The sequence below is a fragment of the Apium graveolens genome, chromosome 11 (genome assembly GCF_009905375.1).
Source record: "Apium graveolens cultivar Ventura chromosome 11, ASM990537v1, whole genome shotgun sequence".
Lineage (NCBI taxonomy): Eukaryota > Viridiplantae > Streptophyta > Magnoliopsida > Apiales > Apiaceae > Apium > Apium graveolens.
Genome location: NC_133657.1, coordinates 24998349 through 25021760, shown reverse-complemented (window position 1 = coordinate 25021760; position 23412 = coordinate 24998349). Strand labels below are relative to the sequence as shown.

Here is a 23412-nt window from a genome sequence, read left to right as displayed (position 1 = left end):
TCGCAATCAACTCATTTTTCTAGAGAGGAAAACTAGAAATCTCTAACAAACATTACCAGTAATACATATATGAAGGAGATGTACTATAAGCTAGGGCAGTTCCAGCCAATCCTCAATAGACGTCAGGGTTACGCCTTCGAAACCCTCGACTGAACTCATATACTCGCTCCTCCGATTGAGTTGCTAATTCACGCTATTGTATAAACTTTTCTAAACTCTTTTAATGCTATTCCTAACCTAAATCAGGGACTCAAACATGTGGCTCTGATACCTACTGTGATAGCCTCAACCCTGGTGTCAGGAGTTGACGTCACCATCATCAATAATAACAACATAATATAATCCAATTCAATATTATTATATAAACACGACCCCTTTTGCTAAGATCTTTTCCAGGTTTAAGTATGACTTAGGTTACAACTATTACAAAACCAACTACTACACACAATCCTAAAACAACTAACTCCATACAACAACTCAACAGACCATATTCAGTTTGACACAACTACCTCAGAGGATCCTGATACGGAAAGAACCGGAACCCCGCCCTGACTGCACAAAAAGGGTCTCCTATACATCTGCAATACATATATAAAATATTCTGCAAGGGTGAGAAATCGGTTGCTCAGCAGTACCACTATATATAATAAGTAAAAAAGTTTATGATAAAATAATTATCGGAACAGAAATTATAACTTGTTACAAAACAAGTAAAAACATGTATAAACTGGATATCAACAACTAGCATGCTCCGTAAAACATTAACATCAGTCGTGTGATGTGTATAAACCAGAGTCCAATTTTAGCATACTATTTCCATTTCCAAATCCACTGTATAAACCACTTACTCCCTTACGGGAATCACAAAGCCAAATCAGATACGTAATGGATATATGAAGACAGTTTATCAAGCTATCAACACCAGACGGCTCCATCTGCCATCCCATACACCTATTCTGAAACTCAGAGACTAGCTAGGTCTCTAACCTGCTGGACTAATCGGTTATGTAATGCAGGCAACTGAATTAGCCTCTTACGCAACCTCAATGGGCCACTCTGGCCCCTATGTATCCCATATCTGATCATTTTATCCAGTTTTCAAAACACTTGTACCTATCTCATTTTAAAATCATTCATTTAATAGCACACGTAAAATTAGTTCACAAACCATTTCATTCGAGATAGGTACCTTTCGAAGTTACTTTTCCCCAAAACCGATTTAAAACAATTATTATAACTACATGGGATATGTAACTTAAAACGTGCTTGTTCCTGTACGAGAATAAAATAACATTTTATTCATATGTATTGAACCATAAAAGAATGGTCAGGGTTACTTACCTTGCAGAGCTTTATAACTATCTATGATTGACCTTGAATCGATTTGGACGCTCAGCTTAATCGTCTAACTATCAGACTATCCTGGATCTGACTTCAACACTCAGGTCCTTCGCTTGGAACCTTGCTGAGCTTTTCGACTGATCACTAGGTTATCTTTAGCCCTGACGTCAACCTTCGGGTCTTCCGATTAGAACCTACAAAGTCGAACTACTCTATGTTAGACAACCAGTTAGGCTTGACATATCCTCGCTATCATTTCTACCCGATCGATAACACATCTCGACTTGTAATTAAATGTACTCTTATAATACCATAACAGTTAGGGTCCACGTACTCAAAACTTGGTCAGATAATTTTTTTCGGGAAAAAAACACATATACCCGTCGTTCCGTAAAAATAAGGTTGTTAACTATTCTATAAAATATTTTATCACAATATGCAAATAGTTTCGTACAATATTTATTTATAATTATATATCTATATACGTTTGACTGGTAAGTCCGATAATCACAGGAGATGTCCCTGTATTTTTGAATTTAATTTCCCAAAAATCGGGTAGCGTCTCCTCTGTTTATCGGCCTACCCGTCGAAACATAATCGACGTCCACAATCCATAAATCACAATTCACAGTCATTCAGCTAATTACGATTTTTAATATTAACTATATATTCATTAAAATAAATTTATTTATTTAATTATATTAGGACTCAGAATCGCGTCATCACAATCCACCGTCAGCTCACCGATGTTCATCGCTAATGGATACGAAATCTGTCAGTGCCCGAATGATTCAGGTATCCAAACCGATTCCACCAATTATTCAATAATTTTTCGCACAAAACACTTATTTTATTTCACGAAACCAATCAATAATTCCTGCAGAATTAATAAAAATGATAACATTAGAAATAATCAAATGAGAATAAGAGACCACAACACGCGCCCACGCGTGCAATCGGAAAAAGGGAAGAAGAACAAAGCACGGCCATAACTGGCCGGAAACACAAGACAACAGCCACCATACCCATATTCAAACACACAAGAAACAACACACACACCTTAACCATATATAAACACAGATAATATATACATACACGCACAGTACATACATCAGAAAAAAAACAGGCGACGGCCGGTACCGGAGAAGGACGGAGGCAAGGAGAAACTAGCAGGGAGTACAGAGAAAGACTGGAAAATAAGAAAGGAGAGGAACGGGATGTGATTCAACGAACAGGGAGGCAAGAAGAGATGGGGCAAGATAGATTGAGAGATCGAGAGACTTAAAAGAGAGAGACATGGAGATGAGAGAGGAGGACTGTGTTGGATGTTGTTTTTGTTTTGTATATTTTTTTTATTAATCCTGCAATTGACACGTGTCCAACACTCCTATGAAGATTAACACTTGTCCAAAAGGATTGATATCAACCCTTTGAAGTTCAGTTTAGTCCCGCGATTTGTGTTTTAACGTACCAAGTTGCGAATGAAACTAACCCGAAAAATTACCAAAATACTTTTAAAGTTATCAGAATATTTAAAAACTAATACCATAAAATTTTCATAATATTTAAAGCATTTTTTAATCGCACAGTATACCCGTGTTTTAAAATTAAATGAATAAACGCGCGGCTGAATTTAATCCCAAAAATTTTCAAAATAATTTAAAATTCTCGGAATATTCCAAACTTAATAAAATATGAATTTCGTAATTTTTAAAGCATTCTGGAATTTACTACTGAATTTACACATAAATGAAATCAGAAAATCATTTTGGGCTAAATAATTGATGAAAATTGATTTTTAAATTTTATAAAATCCCAAAAATAATTAATGAAATTATAAAAAGAATTTTACGATAATCCAATATTTATGAAAAATAAGTTTGCCATAAAATTACTTTTAAAAGTAAAACAAAAATAATATAGTTCAACAAATAATTATACAAGTAATCCTAACAGACCAACAATCACATATAAATAATAATAAATAAAACACAGCTTCCAGAATCCATTACACATATTTTATTTATATAATAATTCAATAATGACACATTTAAATAATACAAAAATATACGAGTCGTTATACTGATTCTATTATAAGATTGATTTGCTGGACTCCTGATATGTTGGGATGGTATTTAAAGACTTTTTAAAGACATTTTCAGATAGAAGAGCAAGGAGATAGCAGAAATAAGACCTAATAGCACAATACAACGAAGGAGAAGAAGATCTTATTTTTACTTGTGATGTTTTGCTTAGGTTGTAACGTTGGGTGCTTGTTTTCTTATTCGTTTGAACCTTACACTTCTGTTAACGTACTTTTTATTATAATTCAGTTTATAAAGATCTAGTTTTTATACCATGCTTTCATTAGAACCCATGGTGACGATGAGTGCAGTTATGAACTAATCGTTATCATGGAGTTCTAACGGATTTACTTATGGATTTCTATAGTTAATTTGTTTCAATATCTTGGTGTGTGGTGATTGATTGATATCCCAGTATTGGTTGTGCTTATTCGTCTTATGTGCGTAGCTAACATATAAGATAGCGTGTTAATCTCTATTTAAGTGAAAGTGAATATAGAGGTTTAGAACTTGCCATGCTAGCATAGGTTCATGTATAATTGTTATGCATGATTCGTAGGTAATTTTAACTGTTAGGTCACACACACTGTAGAAGGGGGTTGAATATAGTGTATAGCACAATCAAATCGAATTCAAATAACACAAGTAACAGAAAACAGACTTTATTCAATGCAATAAACTCTGTTACAATATGGAACTGTCCTCTCTCAGTGATGAACAAATATCACGAGAGCTGCTAGGGGTACAATGAATAATATTCTCGATAATGATAACACTTATAGTGTAAACCCTATGTCTGTGTTTATATACTACACAGTTACAAGATAATCGCTAATTGATATGGAATATAATTCTGCTTCCTAAAATATATCAATCAGATATCTTTTCTTCCAAGTATTCCATTCTTCATAGAATTCCTTCTTCATGCATATCTCTTCTTACATTTTTCTTGATCTTCTTTCCTTTCAATCAGCTGTCTTCCTTACCTGAAAGTTTCCTTTAAGTTCTGATATTATCTTCTGATAAATATCTCCTGAACCTTAAGTACTGATCACTTAAGTTCTGACTTCAGTATAAGTGCTGATTTCAGTTAAGTACTGATTTGTCCTGTTTAAGTAAGATCTGAAAACTCAACATAAATCATATTAGTCATGACATTATCAAATATATCTAACAATCTCCCCCAACTTGTAAATTAGCATAATATACAAGTTTAACAGATATTTGATGATGTCAAAAACATTAAGTACAAATGCATGAGAAATGGACTAGATAACTACAACTTACAGTCCTTAAAGTTTTACCAACTTTAACTTCTGATAACAACTTTAGTCTGTATATATATCAGAATTTGAGCAGTTGTAGATCTTAACTTGGCTTCACTTTCTGATCTCTCTGATGTCAGGAGTTGTTCTGAGATAGTTCTTTAACAAACATCTCTCAGTATATCTGAGTTCATCAATCATCCTCCTTTTAGCATCTTTGAGTTCTACAGAATCTTCACCAGTTTGAAAGGTAGCAGCCCTGGGATCATTTATTCTAGCTTTCCTTATGTCCTGATCTAGTCTGATTAAATATGCCTTGTCAGACTCAAGATTGAATTCTACAGCCTTATAACCCAGAAAGGTAGTTATAATCTTAGTAGAGTTAGGCTTCATCTCAACAATATCACCCTTGTGATCTATGTACTTTGGAAGATATGTGCTATCAGACTTTACAGAATAAAGCCTTTTCTGTCTCTGAATTTGAGTCTTCAAATAGTTTGCAGCACTTTCTGTTATTCTATCATTCACTTGAAGTAAGATTAAAACATGTTCAAGTTCTTCAAATTATTCAGTGGTATAGCATTTTCCCTTATATGGTAAACCCTACCATCTGTCATGAAATATAAAAAGATGTGTTCTTTCAAGTAGGTATGATAGACCATCTGTACAGATTCTAGTTGATTCAATCTTTCAGGAGTTGCTCTAACACCTGGTTCACTTAAGGAAGTTGGATCATTGGTTGTGTTCTGCACTCTTCTTTCATCAGCACTACCCAATCCAGATTTATCTCTTGCTTCCTTTCCAGTAACCACTCTTGCTTCAAAACCACTTGTTGCAGGCTTCAAAGGTTGAGTCTGTTTGGCTTTAGTGAATCCTGGTAGGAGTAACTTTGAGGATTTAACATGAGCAATGTCAGAGGTTTCCTTTGATTTATCTTCTGATATCAAGTCAACTTGAGCTATGTCAGAGGTTGCTTGCCTCATGTTTATATTAGAACTAACTAAATCTTGACTCTGAACAACTTGAGCCATGTCAGAGGTTGTCTTAGAAATCTTCCTTAAAGTCAGAGTAAGATCAGCATCTTCAACAGAAATTTCTTCATCCATAGGAGGCACATAAACCTTTATAGGTTCACCAACTTTTTTCTTTGCCCTTGGACCTTGGATCTATCTGCAATTGTGATTTGACCTTAGTTGCCACAGGATTTGTCCTTTCTTTTCTCATAATGCCTTTAGTCGTAGGAAGTTTCTTTTTACCAACAGAAGCTTCAGATTTGGAGTTGACTCTTTCTGACTTGAGTCTAGCTTCTTCTTCCATTAGACTCTCAAAGTCCATTCCTGGATTTTCTTTAAGAAATAACTGTCTTGAAATTTCCTCATTAAGATCCAAAAGTTCATCAGAACTTATCCTTTTACCAGTATCAGAAGTTATTCTTCTCCCAGTATCAGAACTTGTTCTATGACTTGTAGTTCCAGCTCTTCTTGATGAGAGACCTCTACCTTGACCATGACCTCCACCCATTCCAGAGTTTCCCTGGTCATCTTTTTCATCATCCTTCCCCTTCTGTATCTTAACAGTTTTGTATTTGGACTTAATTACTTTCTCCCCCTTTTTGGCATCAGTAGGTAAAAGAAGAAAGACAAGCAATTCCACTGAGGATTGAATTTCATCGAGTTGAGATTGCTGAGAAGCTTGATTTTTCAAAATTTCATCAATCTGAGATTGTTGTTTCTCTTGGGTTTTCTCAATATAAGCAACTCTATCAAAGGTAGGTTGGAAAAAACTTTTATTTTCACCTCGGCATGAGTTGTTGAGTGTTGACCTTGAAGGTGTCTAGTACTCAATGCAGTAACTCTCAGCTGTGTCTTGAAATCATCATTAACTAGCATCTCATCAGCTTTTTCCAAGTGCTCAGCAAGAATTCTTTCATTTGGAACAAAGGTAACTGTGTTCCACTCCTTAGTCCACTCCTGTCCTCTAGGAGTTTCAATCCAAGGTACTGGTGCATCTCCTCTAACAAACTTTTTAACTAGTTCAGCTTTTGAAGGAGCTTGTAGAGGTGCATGTCCAGAAGGACCAGCTTCATCAGCATTAATAGCAGCATCACCAGTATCATCAGCATTTGCAGCATCAGAACTTACAGAGTCAACATCCTCTGATAAAAGAACAGTATGAGAGGATATTGAGGCTTCAACATCAACATTATCCTCTAAGTGCTGATCTGCTTCCAAGTTCTGATCAACAGCCATATTCTGATGCTCACCTATAGTCTGATCTTTAATGTCTAGATGCAGAGAAGGTGTTGTAGATAATTCTGGAATTTCATTAGCATCAGGAATTGGTGTTGTTGATGGATTGATTGGAGCTGGTGGAGCTTCTAAGTAGAGAACCTCAGGCACAATTAGGTTGTGAATATCAATCTCAGCACTTGTGCCTGGGTCTGCAATAGATACTGGTTCATTTACAGGAGACACAGGTGGTGTAGATACTTTATCTTGAGCAGTTTCCTGAGTTGGTGACAATGGAGGTGTAGATGCAGTAGCTTCAGCAAATTCTGGCTCTTTTGAGATCAGAGATTCCTGATCTCCTTCCTTAGTTGTTGCTTCCTCATCCTCTGAAACTAACTCATCCCTGTACCTTTGTGCTCTCTGTTTTTTGTATCTTTTTGAAGGTGGAGATTCCTTGGGAGTTTCAGCAGAATACATCCTTCTAAGCCTTTTGAGAAGCTTAGAGCCCCCAATTCCAGTATCCTTCTGAGAAGAGACCTTCTCAGCTTCTTTGACAACAGGTTCTGACACAGGAACCTGTTCCTCACTGTCTGACTCATCTCTCAGAACAATCCTCCTTCTCTTCTGTGGTGTCTGAGGTACAGTTTTTGTCCTCTTGGGCTTTAAAGATGAAGGCCTCACAGTATGTGTTGATGATGAAGGTTGAGATATCTGTGAAGGTTTGATATATGTTCTGATAGAGGGTTGAGTAGGTTGAGGTGTATAAGTGGTATGTTCTGATGGTTGTTGTGGTGTCTGGGATGTGTTGGTGGGTTGTACATCAGGGTAAACAGATCTGTAGGTTTGAGGATCAGCATTTACCAGGATCTGTTTTACAGACTGAGGTATCTGTAAGGGTCTAACCACCTTTTTCTTAAGGTCAGCATTTACCAAGTCATTAAAAGCCCGTTTTGCAAGCTTAAAGGGTGGAATTAAGTTAGTGGTAGGTTGGGGTTCATCAACACAACAGAAGTTATATATAAGCTGACAGAATCTAGCAAAGTATATTATATTCTTATCTTCTGACATCCTATCCCCTATAAAACCTAGCATAGCTCTTGCAAAATCAAAATGAGTTTGGTGAATAATAGCATACCCGATGTGTTGACTCATAATTGGAATGGCATCAAAGTTGGAACACTTATTGGAGAATGCCTTAGTGATGCAGTCGAAGAAAAAGCTCCATTCCTTTCTGATATGTGCTCTTTTCAACTATCCAAGCTTGGCCAAACTCTTCTCATACCCCAAATTGGCCATGAGCTGTTGTAGAACAGTTTCCTCCGCTGTTGAGAAAATGCAGCTTTCTGGTAAGTGTAGAGCTTTACGAACTGCTCCAGGAGTTACCACATGCTCAACATCATTTACTTTAAAAATAATGCTTGGAGTACCAGTAGCACCACCATTATCAAAATGCCCAGTCCGCCAGAACGTCAGAACTTGTTGGCTTGAAAGTTATGCAGAAGGATGCCGAGGTGGAACCGAAGAAGAAAGTTGTTACAGATAATCCTCATGAGGGTAATACAGGGGATAAACAATTCTATCCACCTCCACCATATCCTAAAAGACTTCAGAAGCAGAAGTTAGATAAGAAATTTGCCAAGTTTCTGGAAGTTTTCAAGAAGTTGCACATCAATATACCGTTTGCTCAAGCTCTAGAACAAATGCCGAGCTATGCGAAGTTCATGAAAGGTATTCTATCGCGGAAGGGGAAGCTTGAGGAGTTGGCAATTGTTGCTCTAACGGAGGAATGCAGTGTTATGCTGTAACAAAATTTTGCCTCCGAAGCTTAAAGATCCTAGAAGTTTTACTATTCCTTGCACTATTGGAAACTTTTCATTCAACAAAAGTTTGTGTGATTTGGGAGATAGCATCAATTTGATGTCCTTGTCTATCTTCAAGAAGCTTGGTCTACCTGATCCGAAACCGACATACATGTCATTGCAACTAGCTGATCATTCCATCGCTTATCCGCGAGGTATAGTGGAGGATGTCTTGGTCAAGGTGGAAAAACTCATCTTCCCTGCTGATTTTATATAGTGGAGGCTTTTTCTAATATTTTAAAATCTTTGTGTGTGCTGCATCTCGTACTTCATCTATTAAATCTAGGGCTAATCTTTGACCCTCCTCATTTTCCTCAGCGTTGAACGTTTGGATCCTTGGAGATGAATGTGATATTTCTACTGGTACAACTGCTTCCGCTCCATATGCTAACATTAAGGGGGTGGATCCTATTGTGACTCTACATGTGATTCTGTAAGCCCAAAGTATTGGCAGTATTTCATCCACCCAATTATTTTTGGACTTCTCAATCCTCTTTTTTAAACCATCTAGAATGATCCGATTTGCAACATATGCTTGCCCTTTAGCTTGAGGGTGAGCAACAGAAGTGAATCTCAAGTCAATTTCATTTTCTTCATAATACTTCCTGAACTCCTCATTATTAAATTATGTTCCGTTATCAGTTACTAAGATTCGAGGAATCCAGTACCTGCACATAATATTTTCCCATAAGAACTGAGTGACTTGCTTAGTCATAATCTTTGCCAAGGGCTTAGCTTCAATCCACTTCGTAAAGTAATCAATTACTACAATCAAGAACTTCCTTTGAGCAGTGGCCATTGGGAAGGCCCGAGAAATCCATCCCCCATATAGCAAGCGGGATTGGGGAGTTGATGGAGGTGAGCATTTCGGGAGGTTGCCTTACTACAGGGGCATGTTTCTGACAACGATCACATCTCTTCACATATCCTTTGCTGCCAGCCATCATTTCTGGCCAATAGAAGCCTAAGCGGGTAATTTTGTGGGCTAAGGCCCTGCCCCCCAAGTGTTGGCCACATATACCCTCATATACTTCATCCAAAGAGAGTTGAGCCTCATCTGGCCTGAGACATCCTAAATAAGGAACTATAAAAGATCTTTTATAAAGGATCCCATCAATTAGAGAGTATCTTAAAGCATGCAAAGACAACTTTCTTGCTTCCACTACATCACTAGAAAGCCATCCGGTTTGTAGATGAGCCTTAATAGGATCTATCCATGACCCTTCAAGTCCTATGGGGGAAATTAACTTGACGTCTATGCTTCGTGTTTTCAAAACACGAAAGTACATGCTTCCAGAGCTTTCTTCAATTTCTGATGAGGCAAATTTGGATAACACATCGGCCTTAGCATTTTCTTCCCTTGGAATGTGCTCAACATGGCATTCATCGAACTGAGATATCACGGCCCTTACTCGGTGTACATATTTTGTCGTGGTTTCATCCCTTTCCTCAAACTCCCTCTTGACCAGGGATACCACCAGCTTTAAGTCCCCACAAACTTTCAAGTTTTTAACTTTCAACGTCCCTGCTAGGCCAAGGCCAGCTATCAGAGCTTCATATTTTGCTTCATTATTGGTGGTTGGAAAATCTAACTTCATATCATATTCAATCAAAAATCCATCGAGGCTTTGCAAAACTAACCCTGCTCCACTCGAATTTGCTTTTGATGCTCCATCAAAATAGGGAACCAAGAATTCCTTGTTATTGTTCTGTCTACCTTCATTATCTTCTTTTTCCTCCATGCCCTGAGCTTCTGTATCTCTCTGCCCCCCGACTTCTTGGTTGGGGATGGTACATTCAACCATGAAGTCAGCCAAGGATTGGGATTTTATCTTCATTCTTGGCTTATATTTTATGTCGAATTCTCCCAGCTCAATGGCCCATTTAATCAACCTACTACTGGCTTTAGGACTTTGGATGATGTTTCTCAAAGGCTGATTCATTAGCACCTCAATCTTATGAGCTTGGAGGTCCCCGGCTTTGGTTGCTTGGCCGGGATAGAACCAGCGCTTAAGTAAGGACGCATCTTCCTTGAGGCCATCACTACGGCTACAGCAAAATTTTCAATAATTGAATAGTTCAACTTAGCTCTATGTGGAATCTTACTGACATAGTATATGGGTTTCTGGACTCTAAGTTCCTCTTTAATCACTATAGCGCTCAAGGCATTTTCTGAAATGGCTAAATATAAGTACAAAGTTTCGTTCAGGTCTGGTTTGGCCAACAACGGGGCTTGGACCATGTATTTCTTCAACCCTTCAAACGCTTCCTGACTTTCGTCAGTCCATATGAAATCTTTTATTTTCTTCAAGGATTTGAAGAATGGCTAGCACTTGTCTCCAGATTTGGAGATAAATCGTCCTAAGGCAGCAACCCTTCCGGTGAGCTTTTGAACATCTTTGACAGTCCGTGGAAGCTCCATGTCCAAAATAGCCTTTATCTTATCAGGATTTGCCTCAATTCCCCTCTTGGAGACCATCAATCCTAAAAATTTTCCAGATCGCACTCCGAAAGCACACTTTGCAGGATTTAACATCATTTTGTGGTAGCTCAGGACCTCAAAGGCTTCCCTCAAATGGGATATGTGGTCAGTATTCACAAGACTCTTGACTAACATATCTTCTACATATACTTCCACTGTTTTTCCAATAAGATCTTTAAAAATCTTGTTTACTAACCTTTGATAGGTAGCTCCTGCATTCTTGAGACCAAACTCCATAACAAGATAGCAAAAAACACCAAAGTCAGAGATAAATGACACCTTTGGGATGTCAATTTTATCCAACTTGATCTGATTGTATCCACTACAGGGTTTGCTAATCCACCCTTCCATTACAGGGTTTGCTAATCATTCTGGAAATTATATATCTTCAATGAAACCAGCCTCTAAGAGCTTCTCTACTTCTTGCTTGATTTCCTCCTGCCTCTCAGGGGCAAAACTCCTTTTATTTTGCTTTACGTTCTTTCGATTCTGATCTACGTTCAATTTGTGGGTGATCAGTTTCGGGTCTATGTCAGGCATATCAGTTGCCGACCATGCAAATATATCACTATTTTCTTATAAAAACCTCACCAACTTCCCTCTAAGGGGCTCCTCCGGTGATGCTTCAATGAAAGTTGCTTTCTCAGGATCCCCGGGAGCCAAAGGGATCGAAATCAATTCTTCTGTTGGCTTCCCTCTTTTCTCGTCATTCTCATGAATATCCAGATCTTCAATAGGCAAAACATGTAACGACCGAGGAAATTACGCTTGTATTATATCATAATAAAGATAAATTATGTGTATTTTTATGTGATTAAATGTGTTGAGTCATAAAACCCTAATTGCTATATGCTACGTGTTGTCTGTTTTGATCCAAATGTGATTGTATATTTATTGAGTGTTTTATCATAAGTTATATGTTTTATATCAAAGCCCGTACAGCTCAAACAGTGTTTTAAAAGCCCGTATTTCAAACAAAAATATTGGCCCTATTTTACCAAGAACGACCTATACCATATCGCTATTCTGAACCCCTAAGACGATTTACAAATTTACCTCTTTCGCGAAAAACGAATTTTCCGGACCCATTCGGGTGCCAAAAGCCCCACAAAAATTACATTTTTATTTTTATATGATCATGAAATTATCAAACATCATTTTTCTTTGCATTTTTGTAATATTCGCAATTTTTGGGAATTTTTGGCATATATTTTGTATTTATTGGATATTTAAAAAAATTCATTATTAATACCCAAAAATTATAAAAATTGGGGCCAAATATTTTTATTAGATGTGTAATTAGCCCCTTAATTTTATTTAGGGGTATTATTTTCAGTACTATAAATAGCTATTTTATTATTAATTAATTAGTTAATTATTATTAAAATTTCAGAAAATTAAGAATTAGGGTTTGTTGGTGAAGAACAACTGCAGAATTAAATCCTTGATTTGAAGGTGATTTTTTATCCAAATCAATCATGTGAGTAACCAAAATGATCCTCTTAATCTCTACTTTCTATTCGTGTAATCAATTTCATGTTTTATAGCTTCGAATTTCAATTCGATTTTTAGGGTTCTTGAACCAATTTGGGTATTTGCAAATCGTTGTGTTTTGGTTGATGAGAGTTATATGAATAGATTGCCCAGGTTGTGTAGATGATTATACGTATTTTTAATTGATTTTTCTATTCCCGGATTCGTGATTTATATTTTTGAGTTTTCAACCCGTTTTTGAATTCGGGTTTTTAGTTTGAATGATTGTTTGCTGTTTCTGTTACCACGAATGAGTAGATCGTCGTTTTTACAATCGATTGGTACCAGAATCGTTGTGTTTGGCTTCCGTTTGCATGCCCGCCGGGAAACGCCGCCTCCGCGTTTTTCCATTTCCGGCTCGGTTGGTGGCGAAGCTGTAACGGAGGGAGGCGGGGAAAGGTGGGAAAGACACAAGAGATGCTACGGATTGAATTCGTGGGAGAAACTAGGCCAAAACTCGTGCGTTAGCCGACTGGGTTCGCCGGATTCGTTCACCGAAAAATCACCGGTGACGACGCCGGTGTTGTGTGGGTGAGGGGTTGTTCTTGGACGACCCGGGTGCGACCCAGTTCCAACCCAGTGTTCGACCCGGTTTCGATCCAAAAACCCCCAAACCTTTTCCCTGAATTATGTTTTTAGAATTTAATTAATTATTTTTATTTTATAATTTAGGAATTAGTTTTTACTAAATTGTAAAATCAAATAAAAATTAGATTTAAATTCTGAAAATTATTATTAATAATTTCTAAATTATTTTATTAATTTAGAAATTCAAAATTAGTTTTTTAATTAATTATTTAATTATTTATCAATTTATTTATTTATTTATTATTTAATAATTAAGTAATTAATTAATGAATAGGATTAAAAATAATCGAAAAATATGATTAAAGATTCTATAATTAGTTAAATATTACGAGTAATTCGTACTTATATGAGTAGTGATTTGATAAGTAGAATTATTATTCAAGCGATAATTTATTTATTCGAAGAGTGTCGTAATAACTATTCGAATTGAATAATTAAATATAGATGATCGATTAATCGTATAAGTTGTAATAATAACTATAATAATTCAATAATTATAAGAGGAATGCAAGTAGCTCGTATTTATACGAGTAGTCGACCGTTGAGTTAGATTATGGTGCGAATAATAATTATTTATTCGATGAATAACGTAATAGTTAATTGTATCGATTATTTATTTATAAATAATCGATCTAATCGAATAATTGATAATAATTTGAAAATAATTGTAATAAATTGTAGTTGATCCTAATAATTAGGGATTAAATATTTTAAAATATAATAATTATTAAATAATTATTTAAAAATATAATTAAGGATTATTTAATTATAATTAATTATTTATAATTAATTATTAATTAATTAAATCTTGTTTAATTCATAATAATTAAACCGTTAGTCCGATTTGAGTAAAACGAAGACCCCTAGACTCAGAAAAATGAAACGAATTCAATAAAAAAAATAATTTTAAGTCATAATTTCTTCCGAAAGAGAGTCGTCTTATGATAGTTAATTGTTTATAGGCCCTAATATGGGTAAAATCGAGTCAAATAAATCCTGAAAAATTTTAAATAAAATTAAATAGGGTTAGTTAATACAAATATTAGTCTAGTATCGATTCTAAAAGTAATTATGAGGTTTAAATCAATTATGTGCCTTATGTGCTATGTGCTTTACATGATTATATGAACCCTATGTGTTATATAATTATATATCTATATATGCGAGTCAGATAGAAATGTATGGGTAGATTATTAGGGTTATGTGGTATCAATTCGAGATACGCGTATAAAGTAAGTTATCTAAACGACTATCTTTCTATGATAGATTCAGTATCGACAAGGCAAGTCAAGCAGGAGACAGAAGGCGGTGAGTTGAACCAGGTTAAGTATGTGCAAGACAAGTTTTCCCCTATTCTAAATTCAGAATAGTGAATTATACCCCATTTTCCATATCAGTTACACTTTGATAATTCTTGTTCATATACATTGATACACAATTATTGATTCTTGTTTCTATTTCATTTCGATTCTTGATTTCCCCAATTTATTGAATCCTCTATTCATATTCTAATATTTTCACTCTTGTTACATATAGTCGGATATATCCTGATATTGGGATACATCAAAAGCATTCCGATTGTTCCGGATGCTCAATTTTGGATTGGATGGTTACGATACGGACTGGGTTTTACCCAGACCATTAATTAATAGGCCGTAGTTTCCTGAGTACTCCCTATATTGGTTGGGTCTATGCAGTTGGGTATAGATCCACATTGTATCCTGACTGATCAGCAGGTTATAGTACATAGTTAGTTCTTGTTTCTAGTCTCATTCATTTGGCACTCGCCAGGAATGGCACTTTACTATTCCATACAGATACAAATGGTTGTTCAAACCATCAGAATTAGATTCATTTATTTTTCTCTTGATACTACATATATTGTTGCAGGCTTGTTGAGCAATTTTGGCTCACCCTCTTTTATTATTATTCCTATTGTTTTTCAGTCAAGGTAGAGAATGAAACCCATCAGAACCCGCATAGTCAAGAAGCGAGGCAAGCGGCGGGACCTTCTTATACCAAGAGTGTTCATCCTTATCCCAGAAGAGAGCTTTGAGTTACCAGATCAGGTGTAACAAGATAAGTAGTAGTGTTGGTTTAAATAAAAGTTGTTTGATGAGAAATGTAGATAGAAAAAAGTTTTGTAACAAAGAGAGTTCTTGAGACAGATTGTTTTTAAACTGGTTTATAATAAAGTTAGTGTGTCATTCTTGTTTTCAACTCTTAACCTTAAAAGATCCTGAGTAGTAGTAGTTCGGGATAATTATTATGTTAATATTCCACTTGTGCAGGTTTAGTGAGTAGTTTAGTATTAGTAATGCCCCAAATCTATACCCCGGATTTGGAGGGTGTTACAGTTGGCATCAGAGCTTAGGTTTTGACCCTTGAAAACAAGAATATTAGAGTTAAGATAAGATAGAAATATCATATAAGATAGAAGTAAGAACGTTAGGGTTGTTTGTTTATGTGATTAAAAGTTATGAGTTTTAGGATTGTGATTTGATTGTTCTTGTGTTATTATTATTATGTATATTAGATGGTTTCTTCAGCGTCATCTGCGGAGCGGATCGAGTCAGACCCAGTAGCAGCACCAGTACTAGCCCCATCATCACTGCACGTATTTCCTCCATTACCACTACCTCCACCCCTACCACAGGGTCCAGCACCAGATCAGTTGCCTGCCCCAGAGGTACCAGATTTCATTGATTACTTTCCGTATTTTGAGCCGGAGATACCTAATTTTCCACCTTTGGAGTTTTTGATGTTTGATGTTCCTGATATGGATGACATTCCACAGTGGGAGGACTTAGAGCCACAGGTTCCCGTGCCACAGCCTGAGATTCCAGAGATTCCCCAGATGGAGCCAGAGTTAGAGCCACCTATATATGCACCCCAGGAGCAGCCTGTTTTATTTCCTGCACTGCTAGCTATATATGCCCCTGTGCCCAGGGTATACCAGTTCCCGCAGCCAGAGTTTATGGATGAGGTAGTTGTGGATCAGCCACTACCCTTTCTTTCTCGAGGTTCCCGTACAGATCTTCGCGAGCCTCGCACGGTTTCATATCAGCGGTACCATACAGGGAGAGAGGAGAGGGTCAGATGGCAGGATCAGTGTAGGGAGATTCTTGGGTTGTTTGAGACACAGGAGGACGGTCCAGTTCGAGCACTACGACCAGATTACATCTTGAGGTAGAGGCTACGCCTGATTAATAGGGCTGGTTCTCAGGAGCTTACTGACTTGAGGCAGCAGGACATACGTACAGAGGCAGCATATCACAGGGTGATGAGACTCACAGAGGCAGTATTAGAGGCTTTGCAGGAGGAGCTGAGCTGTGTGCCACCTGGATTCTGATCTCAGCAGATAGTGGAGTGTTGTATCTTGTATATTATATGTAGATAGATGCAGCGTAGTATTATATGACTAGTTTGTATGAGTGTAGCTACTAGTTTTGACTGATAGCAGTAGCAGGACGACTGACATATTATAGACTTTTGTATCAAACATTGACACGTACAGCTGGTGTCCTACCTATATATATATATATAAGAGGAACCTTTTCACGTTTTCTTTATTTTATTTTTTCAGTCATTTAAGCATTTACATTTATTTTACTGTTTTACCGTTGTATATTTTAAAATGTTATTTTTATTTACAATCATGTTGTACCCTTTATGTTTTCAAAATTTTAAATTATTTTAAAATGATTTATTTAAATATTGCACTATTTTATTTACTTAATTTAGGTATTTGATAAATTGTTTTCTTCCCCATATCAACTGTTTTAACATTGTTTTAATATTATAAGGACTGTTTCTATTCCATATCACCTGTTTAGTAAATTGTTATTAAAAGAACCAATTGTTTTATTATCAGAAATATGGCACCTAAAAGAAAAGCAAGACCCGCTCATCTAACGGAAATAACGAGGGCCAGAACGATAACAATCATATGGATCAGATGTTTCATCTTATGCAACAGCAGATGCTGATGATGCAGCAACAGATGCAGCAGCAACAACAGCAGTTTCAACAACAAATACTATAGCAAGCCGCTCATCCAGAACATCAAGTACCACCAGTAGCACCTGTAGTTACTTTCAAGCAATTTCAGTCGGTAAAGCCTCCGGAATTTTACGGTTCCACAGATCCTACAAAGGCGAGAGCTTGGCTGAAGGAGATGGAAAAGGCTTTTACGTTGGTTAAAGTTGAGGAAGAACAGAAGATGGATTTTGCCAACTACTTTCTGAAAGGCGAAGCCAATTACTGGTGGGAGTCAAAGAAAGTTTTGGAAGGTGAAGGTGGGGTGACCTGGGATAGATTCACTAATTTTTTCCTGGAGAAATATTTTCCTCGCTACATGAAGAATCAGATGGAGATTAAGTTCCTGGAACTGAAGCAAGACAACTTATAAAAGCTTGAAATATATTTTCACACGGAAGGAACTCAACGTGCGACAGCGACGCTGGCTAGAGTTAATCAAGGATTACGATGTTTCAATCAATTATCATCCAGGCAAAGCTAACGTAGTAGCAGATGCGCTGAGTCGAAAGGAACGATTGAACCTGTTAACATCTTCAGAAGACTTGATCAAAGAATTTGATGAACTGGAGATTGAAGTTCGTGTTCCAGAAAGCTCTACTGAAATGATTTACGCTATGACCTTTCAGCCAGAATTATTGGAAAAGATAAGAAGGTGTCAAGAAGAAGTAATGGATCAGGAAATTGACAATTTGACAGGAGAAGAGATTACCAGCCAGAAGGATGCCAAAGGAATATTTCGAGTTGCTTCGAGAATCTGGATACCTAATGTACCGGAATTGAAAGCGGAAATTTTACAAGACGCTCATAGCTCAAGATATTCAATTCATCCCGGAAGCACCAAGATGTACAGAGACTTGAAGAAAAACTTTTGGTGGCCAGACATGAAGAAAGAAATAGCAGAATGGGTTAGTAAGTGTTATACATGCCAAGGAGTTAAAGCCGAACATCAACACCCGAGCTGATTACTACAACCCCTAGATATTCCAGAATGGAAATATGAACACTTAGCTATGGATTTCGTAGTGCGACTTCCAAGGACTAAAGCAAATCACGATGCAATTTGGGTTATTATTGACAGATTAACGAAGTCAACACATTTCCTACCGATCAACGAAAGGTTTTCACTGGACAAGTTAGTACACTTATATCTCAAGGAAATCGTGATGCGTCATGGAGTACCTGTATCTATTATATTGGATCGAGATCCCCGTTTTAATTCAAGATTTTAGAGACAATTCCAAGAATGTCTAGGAGCCAAGTTGAACATTAGCACCGCTTACCATCCACAAACGGACGGGCAAAGTGAAAGGACTATTCAGACAATTGAAGATATGTTGCGTGTGTGTGCAATAGATTTTGAAGGCAATTGGGACGAGCACTTACCACTGGTGGAATTTGCTTACAATAACAGCTATCAAGCGAGTATTGGGATGCCACCTTATGAAGCTTTATACGGAAGAAAATGCAGATCACCTACCTGTTGGGATGAAGTTGGAGAGCGCAAGATTCTAGGTCCAGAACTAATTCAGCAGACCAAGGAGAAAGTAGAACTTATTCGAAAGCGACTCGAAGCAGCGCAGAATCGACAACGTAAATATGCAAATCCAGCCAGAAAGGATATGGACTATCAAGAAGGAGAGTATGTATTTTTAAAAGTCTCGCCATGGAAAGGATTGACAAGGTTTGGCAATAAAGGCAAGCTAAAGCCTCGTTATGTTGGTCCCTTTGAAATTCTGAAGAGAGTTGGAAAAGTTGCATACGAATTAGCTTTACCACCCCATATGCAGCATATTCATAATGTATTTCACGTCTCCATGCTTAAAAAGTATAACCCTGATACAAGGCATGTAATAGAGTATGAGCTAATAGAACTTCAGGCAGATTTGTCGTATGTACAGCAGCCGATAAGAATTCTAGATCGGCAAGAAAAGGTATTAAGGAATAAGTCTGTACCATTAGTGAGAGTTTTGTGGAGAAACGCAGTGGTTGAAGAATCAACCTGGGAGCTCGAAAGTGATATGTTAAAAAAGTATCCTCGGTTATTTTCATAGCGTGATTCTGAGGACAGAATCCTGTTAAGGGGGGAGAATGTAACGACCGAGGAAATTACGCTTGTATTATATCATAATAAAGATAAATTATGTGTATTATTATGTGATTAAATGTGTTGAGTCGTAAAACCCTAATTGCTATGTGCTACGTATTGTCTGTTTTGATCTGAATGTGATTTGGATATTTATTGAGTGTTTTATCGTAAGTTATATGTTTTATATCAAAGTCCGTACAGCTCAAACAGTGTTTTAAAAGCCCGTATTTCAAACAAAAATATTGGCCCTATTTTACCAAGAACGACCTATACCATATCGCTATTCTAAACCCCAAAGACGATTTACAAATTTACCTCTTTCGCGAAAAACGACTTTTCCGGACCCTTCGGGTGCCAAAAGCCCCACAAAAATTACATTTTTATTTTTATATGATCATGAACTAATCAAACATCATTTTTCTTTGCATTTTTGTAATATTCACAATTTTTGGGAATTTTTGGCATATGTTTTGTATTTATTGGATATTTAAAAAATTCATTATTAATACCCAAAAAATATAAAAATTGGGGCCAAATATTTTTATTAGATGTGTAATTAGCCCCTTAATTTTATTTAGGGGTATTATTTTCAGTACTATAAATAGCTGTGTTATTATTAATTAATTAGTTAATTATTATTAAAAATTCAGAAAATCAAGAATTACGGTTTGTTGGTGAAGAACAACTGTAGAATTAAATCCTTGATTTGAAGGTAATTCTGTTATCCAAATCAATCACGTGAGTAACCAAAACGATCCTCTTGATCTCTACTTTCTATTCGTGTAATTAATTTCATGTTTTATAGCTTCGAATTTCAATTCGATTTTTAGGGTTCTTGAACTAATTTGGATATTTGCAAATCATTGTGTTTTGGTTGATGAGAGTTATATGAATAGATTTCCCAGGTTGTGTAGATGATTATACGTATTTTTAATTGATTTTTCTATTCCCGGATTTGTGATTTGTATTTTTGAGTTTTCAACCCGTTTTTGAATTCAGGTTTTAAGTTTGAATGATTGTTTGTTGTTTCTCTTACCACGAATGAGTAGATCGTCGTTTTTACAATCAATTGGTACCAGAATCGTTGTGTTTGGCTTCCGTTTGTGTGCCCTCCGGGAAACGCCGCCGCCACCGCGTTTTTCCGTTTCCGGCTCGGTTGGTGGCGAAGCTGTGACGGAGGGAGGCGGGGAAGGTGGGAAAGACACAGGAGATGCTACAGATTGAATTCGTGGGAGAAACCAAGCCAAAACTCATGTGTTAGCCGACTGGGTTCGCCGGATTCGTTCACCGGAAAATCACCGGTGACGACGCCGGTGTTGTATGGGTGAGGGGTTGTTCTTGGACGACCCGGGTGCGACCCGGTTCCAACCCGGTGTTCGACCCGGTTTCGATCCGAAAACCCCCAAACCTTTTCCATGAATTAGGTTTTTAGAATTTAATTAATTATTTTTATTTTGTAATTTAGGAATTAGTTTTTACTAAATTGTAAAATCAAATAAAAATTAGATTTAATTCTGAAAATTATTATTAATAATTTCTAAATTATTTTATTAATTTAGAAATTCATAATTAGTTATTTAATTATTTATTTATTTATTTATTTATTATTTAATAATTAAATAATTAATTAATGAATAGGATTAAAAATAATCGAAAAATATGATTAAAGATTCGATAATTAGGTAAATATTACGAGTAACTCGTACTTATATGAGTAGTGATTCGATAAATAGAATTATTATTCTAGCGATAATTTATTTATTCGAAGAGTGTCGTAATAACTATTTGAATCGAATAATTAAATATAGATGATCGATTAATCTTATAAGTTGTAATAATAACCGTAATAATTCAATAATTATAAGAGGAATGCAAGTGGCTCGTATTTATACGAGTAGTTGACCGTTGAGTTAGATTATGGTGCGAATAATAATTATTTATTCGATGAATAACGTAATAGTTAGTTGAATCGATTATTTATTTATAAATAATCGATCTAATCGAATAATTGATAATAATTTGCAAATAATTGTAATAAATTGTAATTAATCCTAATAATTAAGGATTAATTATTTTAAAATATAATAATTATTAAATAATTATTTAAAATATAATTAAAGATTATTTAATTATAATTAATTAATTATAATTAATTATTAATTAATTAAATCTTGTTTAATTCATAATAATTAAACCGTTAGCCTGATTTGAGTAAAACGAAGACCCCTAGACTCAGAAAAATGAAACGAATTCAATAAAAAAATAATTGTAAGTCATAATTTCTTCCGAAAGAGAGTCGTCTTATGATAGTTAATTGTTTATAGGCCCTAATATGGGTAGAATCGAGTCAAATAAATCCCGAAAAATTTTAAATAAAATTAAATAGGGTTAGTTAATACAGGTATGAGTCTAGTATCGATTCTAAAAGTAATTATGAGGTTGAAATCAATTATGTGCCTTATGTGCTATGTGCTTTAAATGATTATATGAACCCTATGTGCTATATAATTATATGTGTATATATGCGAGTCAGATAGAAACGTATGGGTAGATTATTAGGGTTATGTGGTATCAATTCGAGATACGCGTATAAAGTAAGTTATCTAAATGACTATCTTTCTATGATAGATTCAGTATCGACAAGGCAAGTCAAGCAGGAGACAGAAGGCGGTGAGTTGAACCAGGTTAAGTATGCGCAAGACAAGTTTTCCCCTATTCTAAATTCAGAATAGTGAATTATACCCCATTTTCCATATCAGTTACACTTTGATAATTCTTGTTCATATATACTGATACACAATTATTGATTCTTATTTCTATTTCATTTCGATTCTTGATTTCCCCAATTTATTGAATCCTCTATTCATATTCCAATATTTTCACTCTTGTTACATATAGTCGGATATATCCTGATGTTGGGATACATCAAAAGCATTTTGATTGTTCCGGATGCTCAACTTTGGACTGGATGGTTATGATACGGACTGGGTTTTACCCAGACCATTAATAATAGGCAATAGTTTCTTGAGTACTCCCTATGTTGGTTGGGTCTATGCAGTTGGGTATAGATCTGCACTGTATCCTGACTGATCAGCAGGTTATAGTGCATAGTTAGTTCTTGTTTCTAGTCTCATTCATTTGGCACTCGCCAGGAATGGAACTTTACTATTCCATACAGATACAAATGGTTGTTCAAACCATCAGAATTCGATTCATTTATTTTTCTCTTGATTACATATATTGTTGGAGGATTGTTGAGCAATTTTGGCTCACCCCCTTTTATTGTTATTCCTATTGTTTTTCAGTTAAGGTAGAGAATGAAACCCATCAGAACCCGCATAGTCAAGAAGCGAGTCAAGCGGCGGGACCCTCTTATACCAAGAGTGTTCAAACCTATCCCAGAAGAGAGCTTTGAGTTACCAGATCAGGTGTAACAGGATAAGTAGTAGTGTTGGTTTGAATAAAAGTTGTTTGATGAGAAATGTAGATAGAATAAAGTTTTGTAACAAAGAGAGTTCTTGAGACAGATTGTTTTTAAACTGGTTTGTAATAAAGTTAGTGTGTCGTTCTTGTTTTCAACTCTTAACCTTAAGATCCTGAGTAGTAGTAGTTCGGGGTAATTATTATGTTAATATTCCGCTTGTGCAGGTTTAGTGAGTAGTTTAATATTAGTAATGCCCCAAATCTATACCCCGGATTTGGAGGGTGTTACAAAACATGTCCCCCAACCCCATCAGCCCTAAGGGAGGCTACATAACAACTCTTTGCCATCTTTTGATCTTCTCTCTCCTCCTCAATCTCGCTCCAAGTGGGAAACTTTATCACTGAATGGTAATAAGAGAGGACTTCCTTGAAAGCATGTATTCTTGTTCTTCCCATGATTGCATTATAAGTTATACCAGCCT

General features: G+C 36.0%; 1 protein-coding gene across 1 annotated transcript; it reads right to left on the bottom strand.

Moving 5' to 3' along the window:
* Positions 1–9535: 9535 nt before the first annotated feature.
* LOC141695410 (uncharacterized) lies at positions 9536–11610 on the bottom strand. Its single transcript, XM_074499657.1, has 3 exons — positions 11456–11610; positions 10233–10826; positions 9536–10136 (listed from the first exon to the last, which is right to left on the bottom strand). The coding sequence occupies exons 1-3, from the start codon at positions 11608–11610 to the stop codon at positions 9536–9538; spliced, it is 1350 nt and encodes a 449-aa protein (XP_074355758.1).
* Between the last annotated feature and the right edge of the window lie 11802 nt (positions 11611–23412).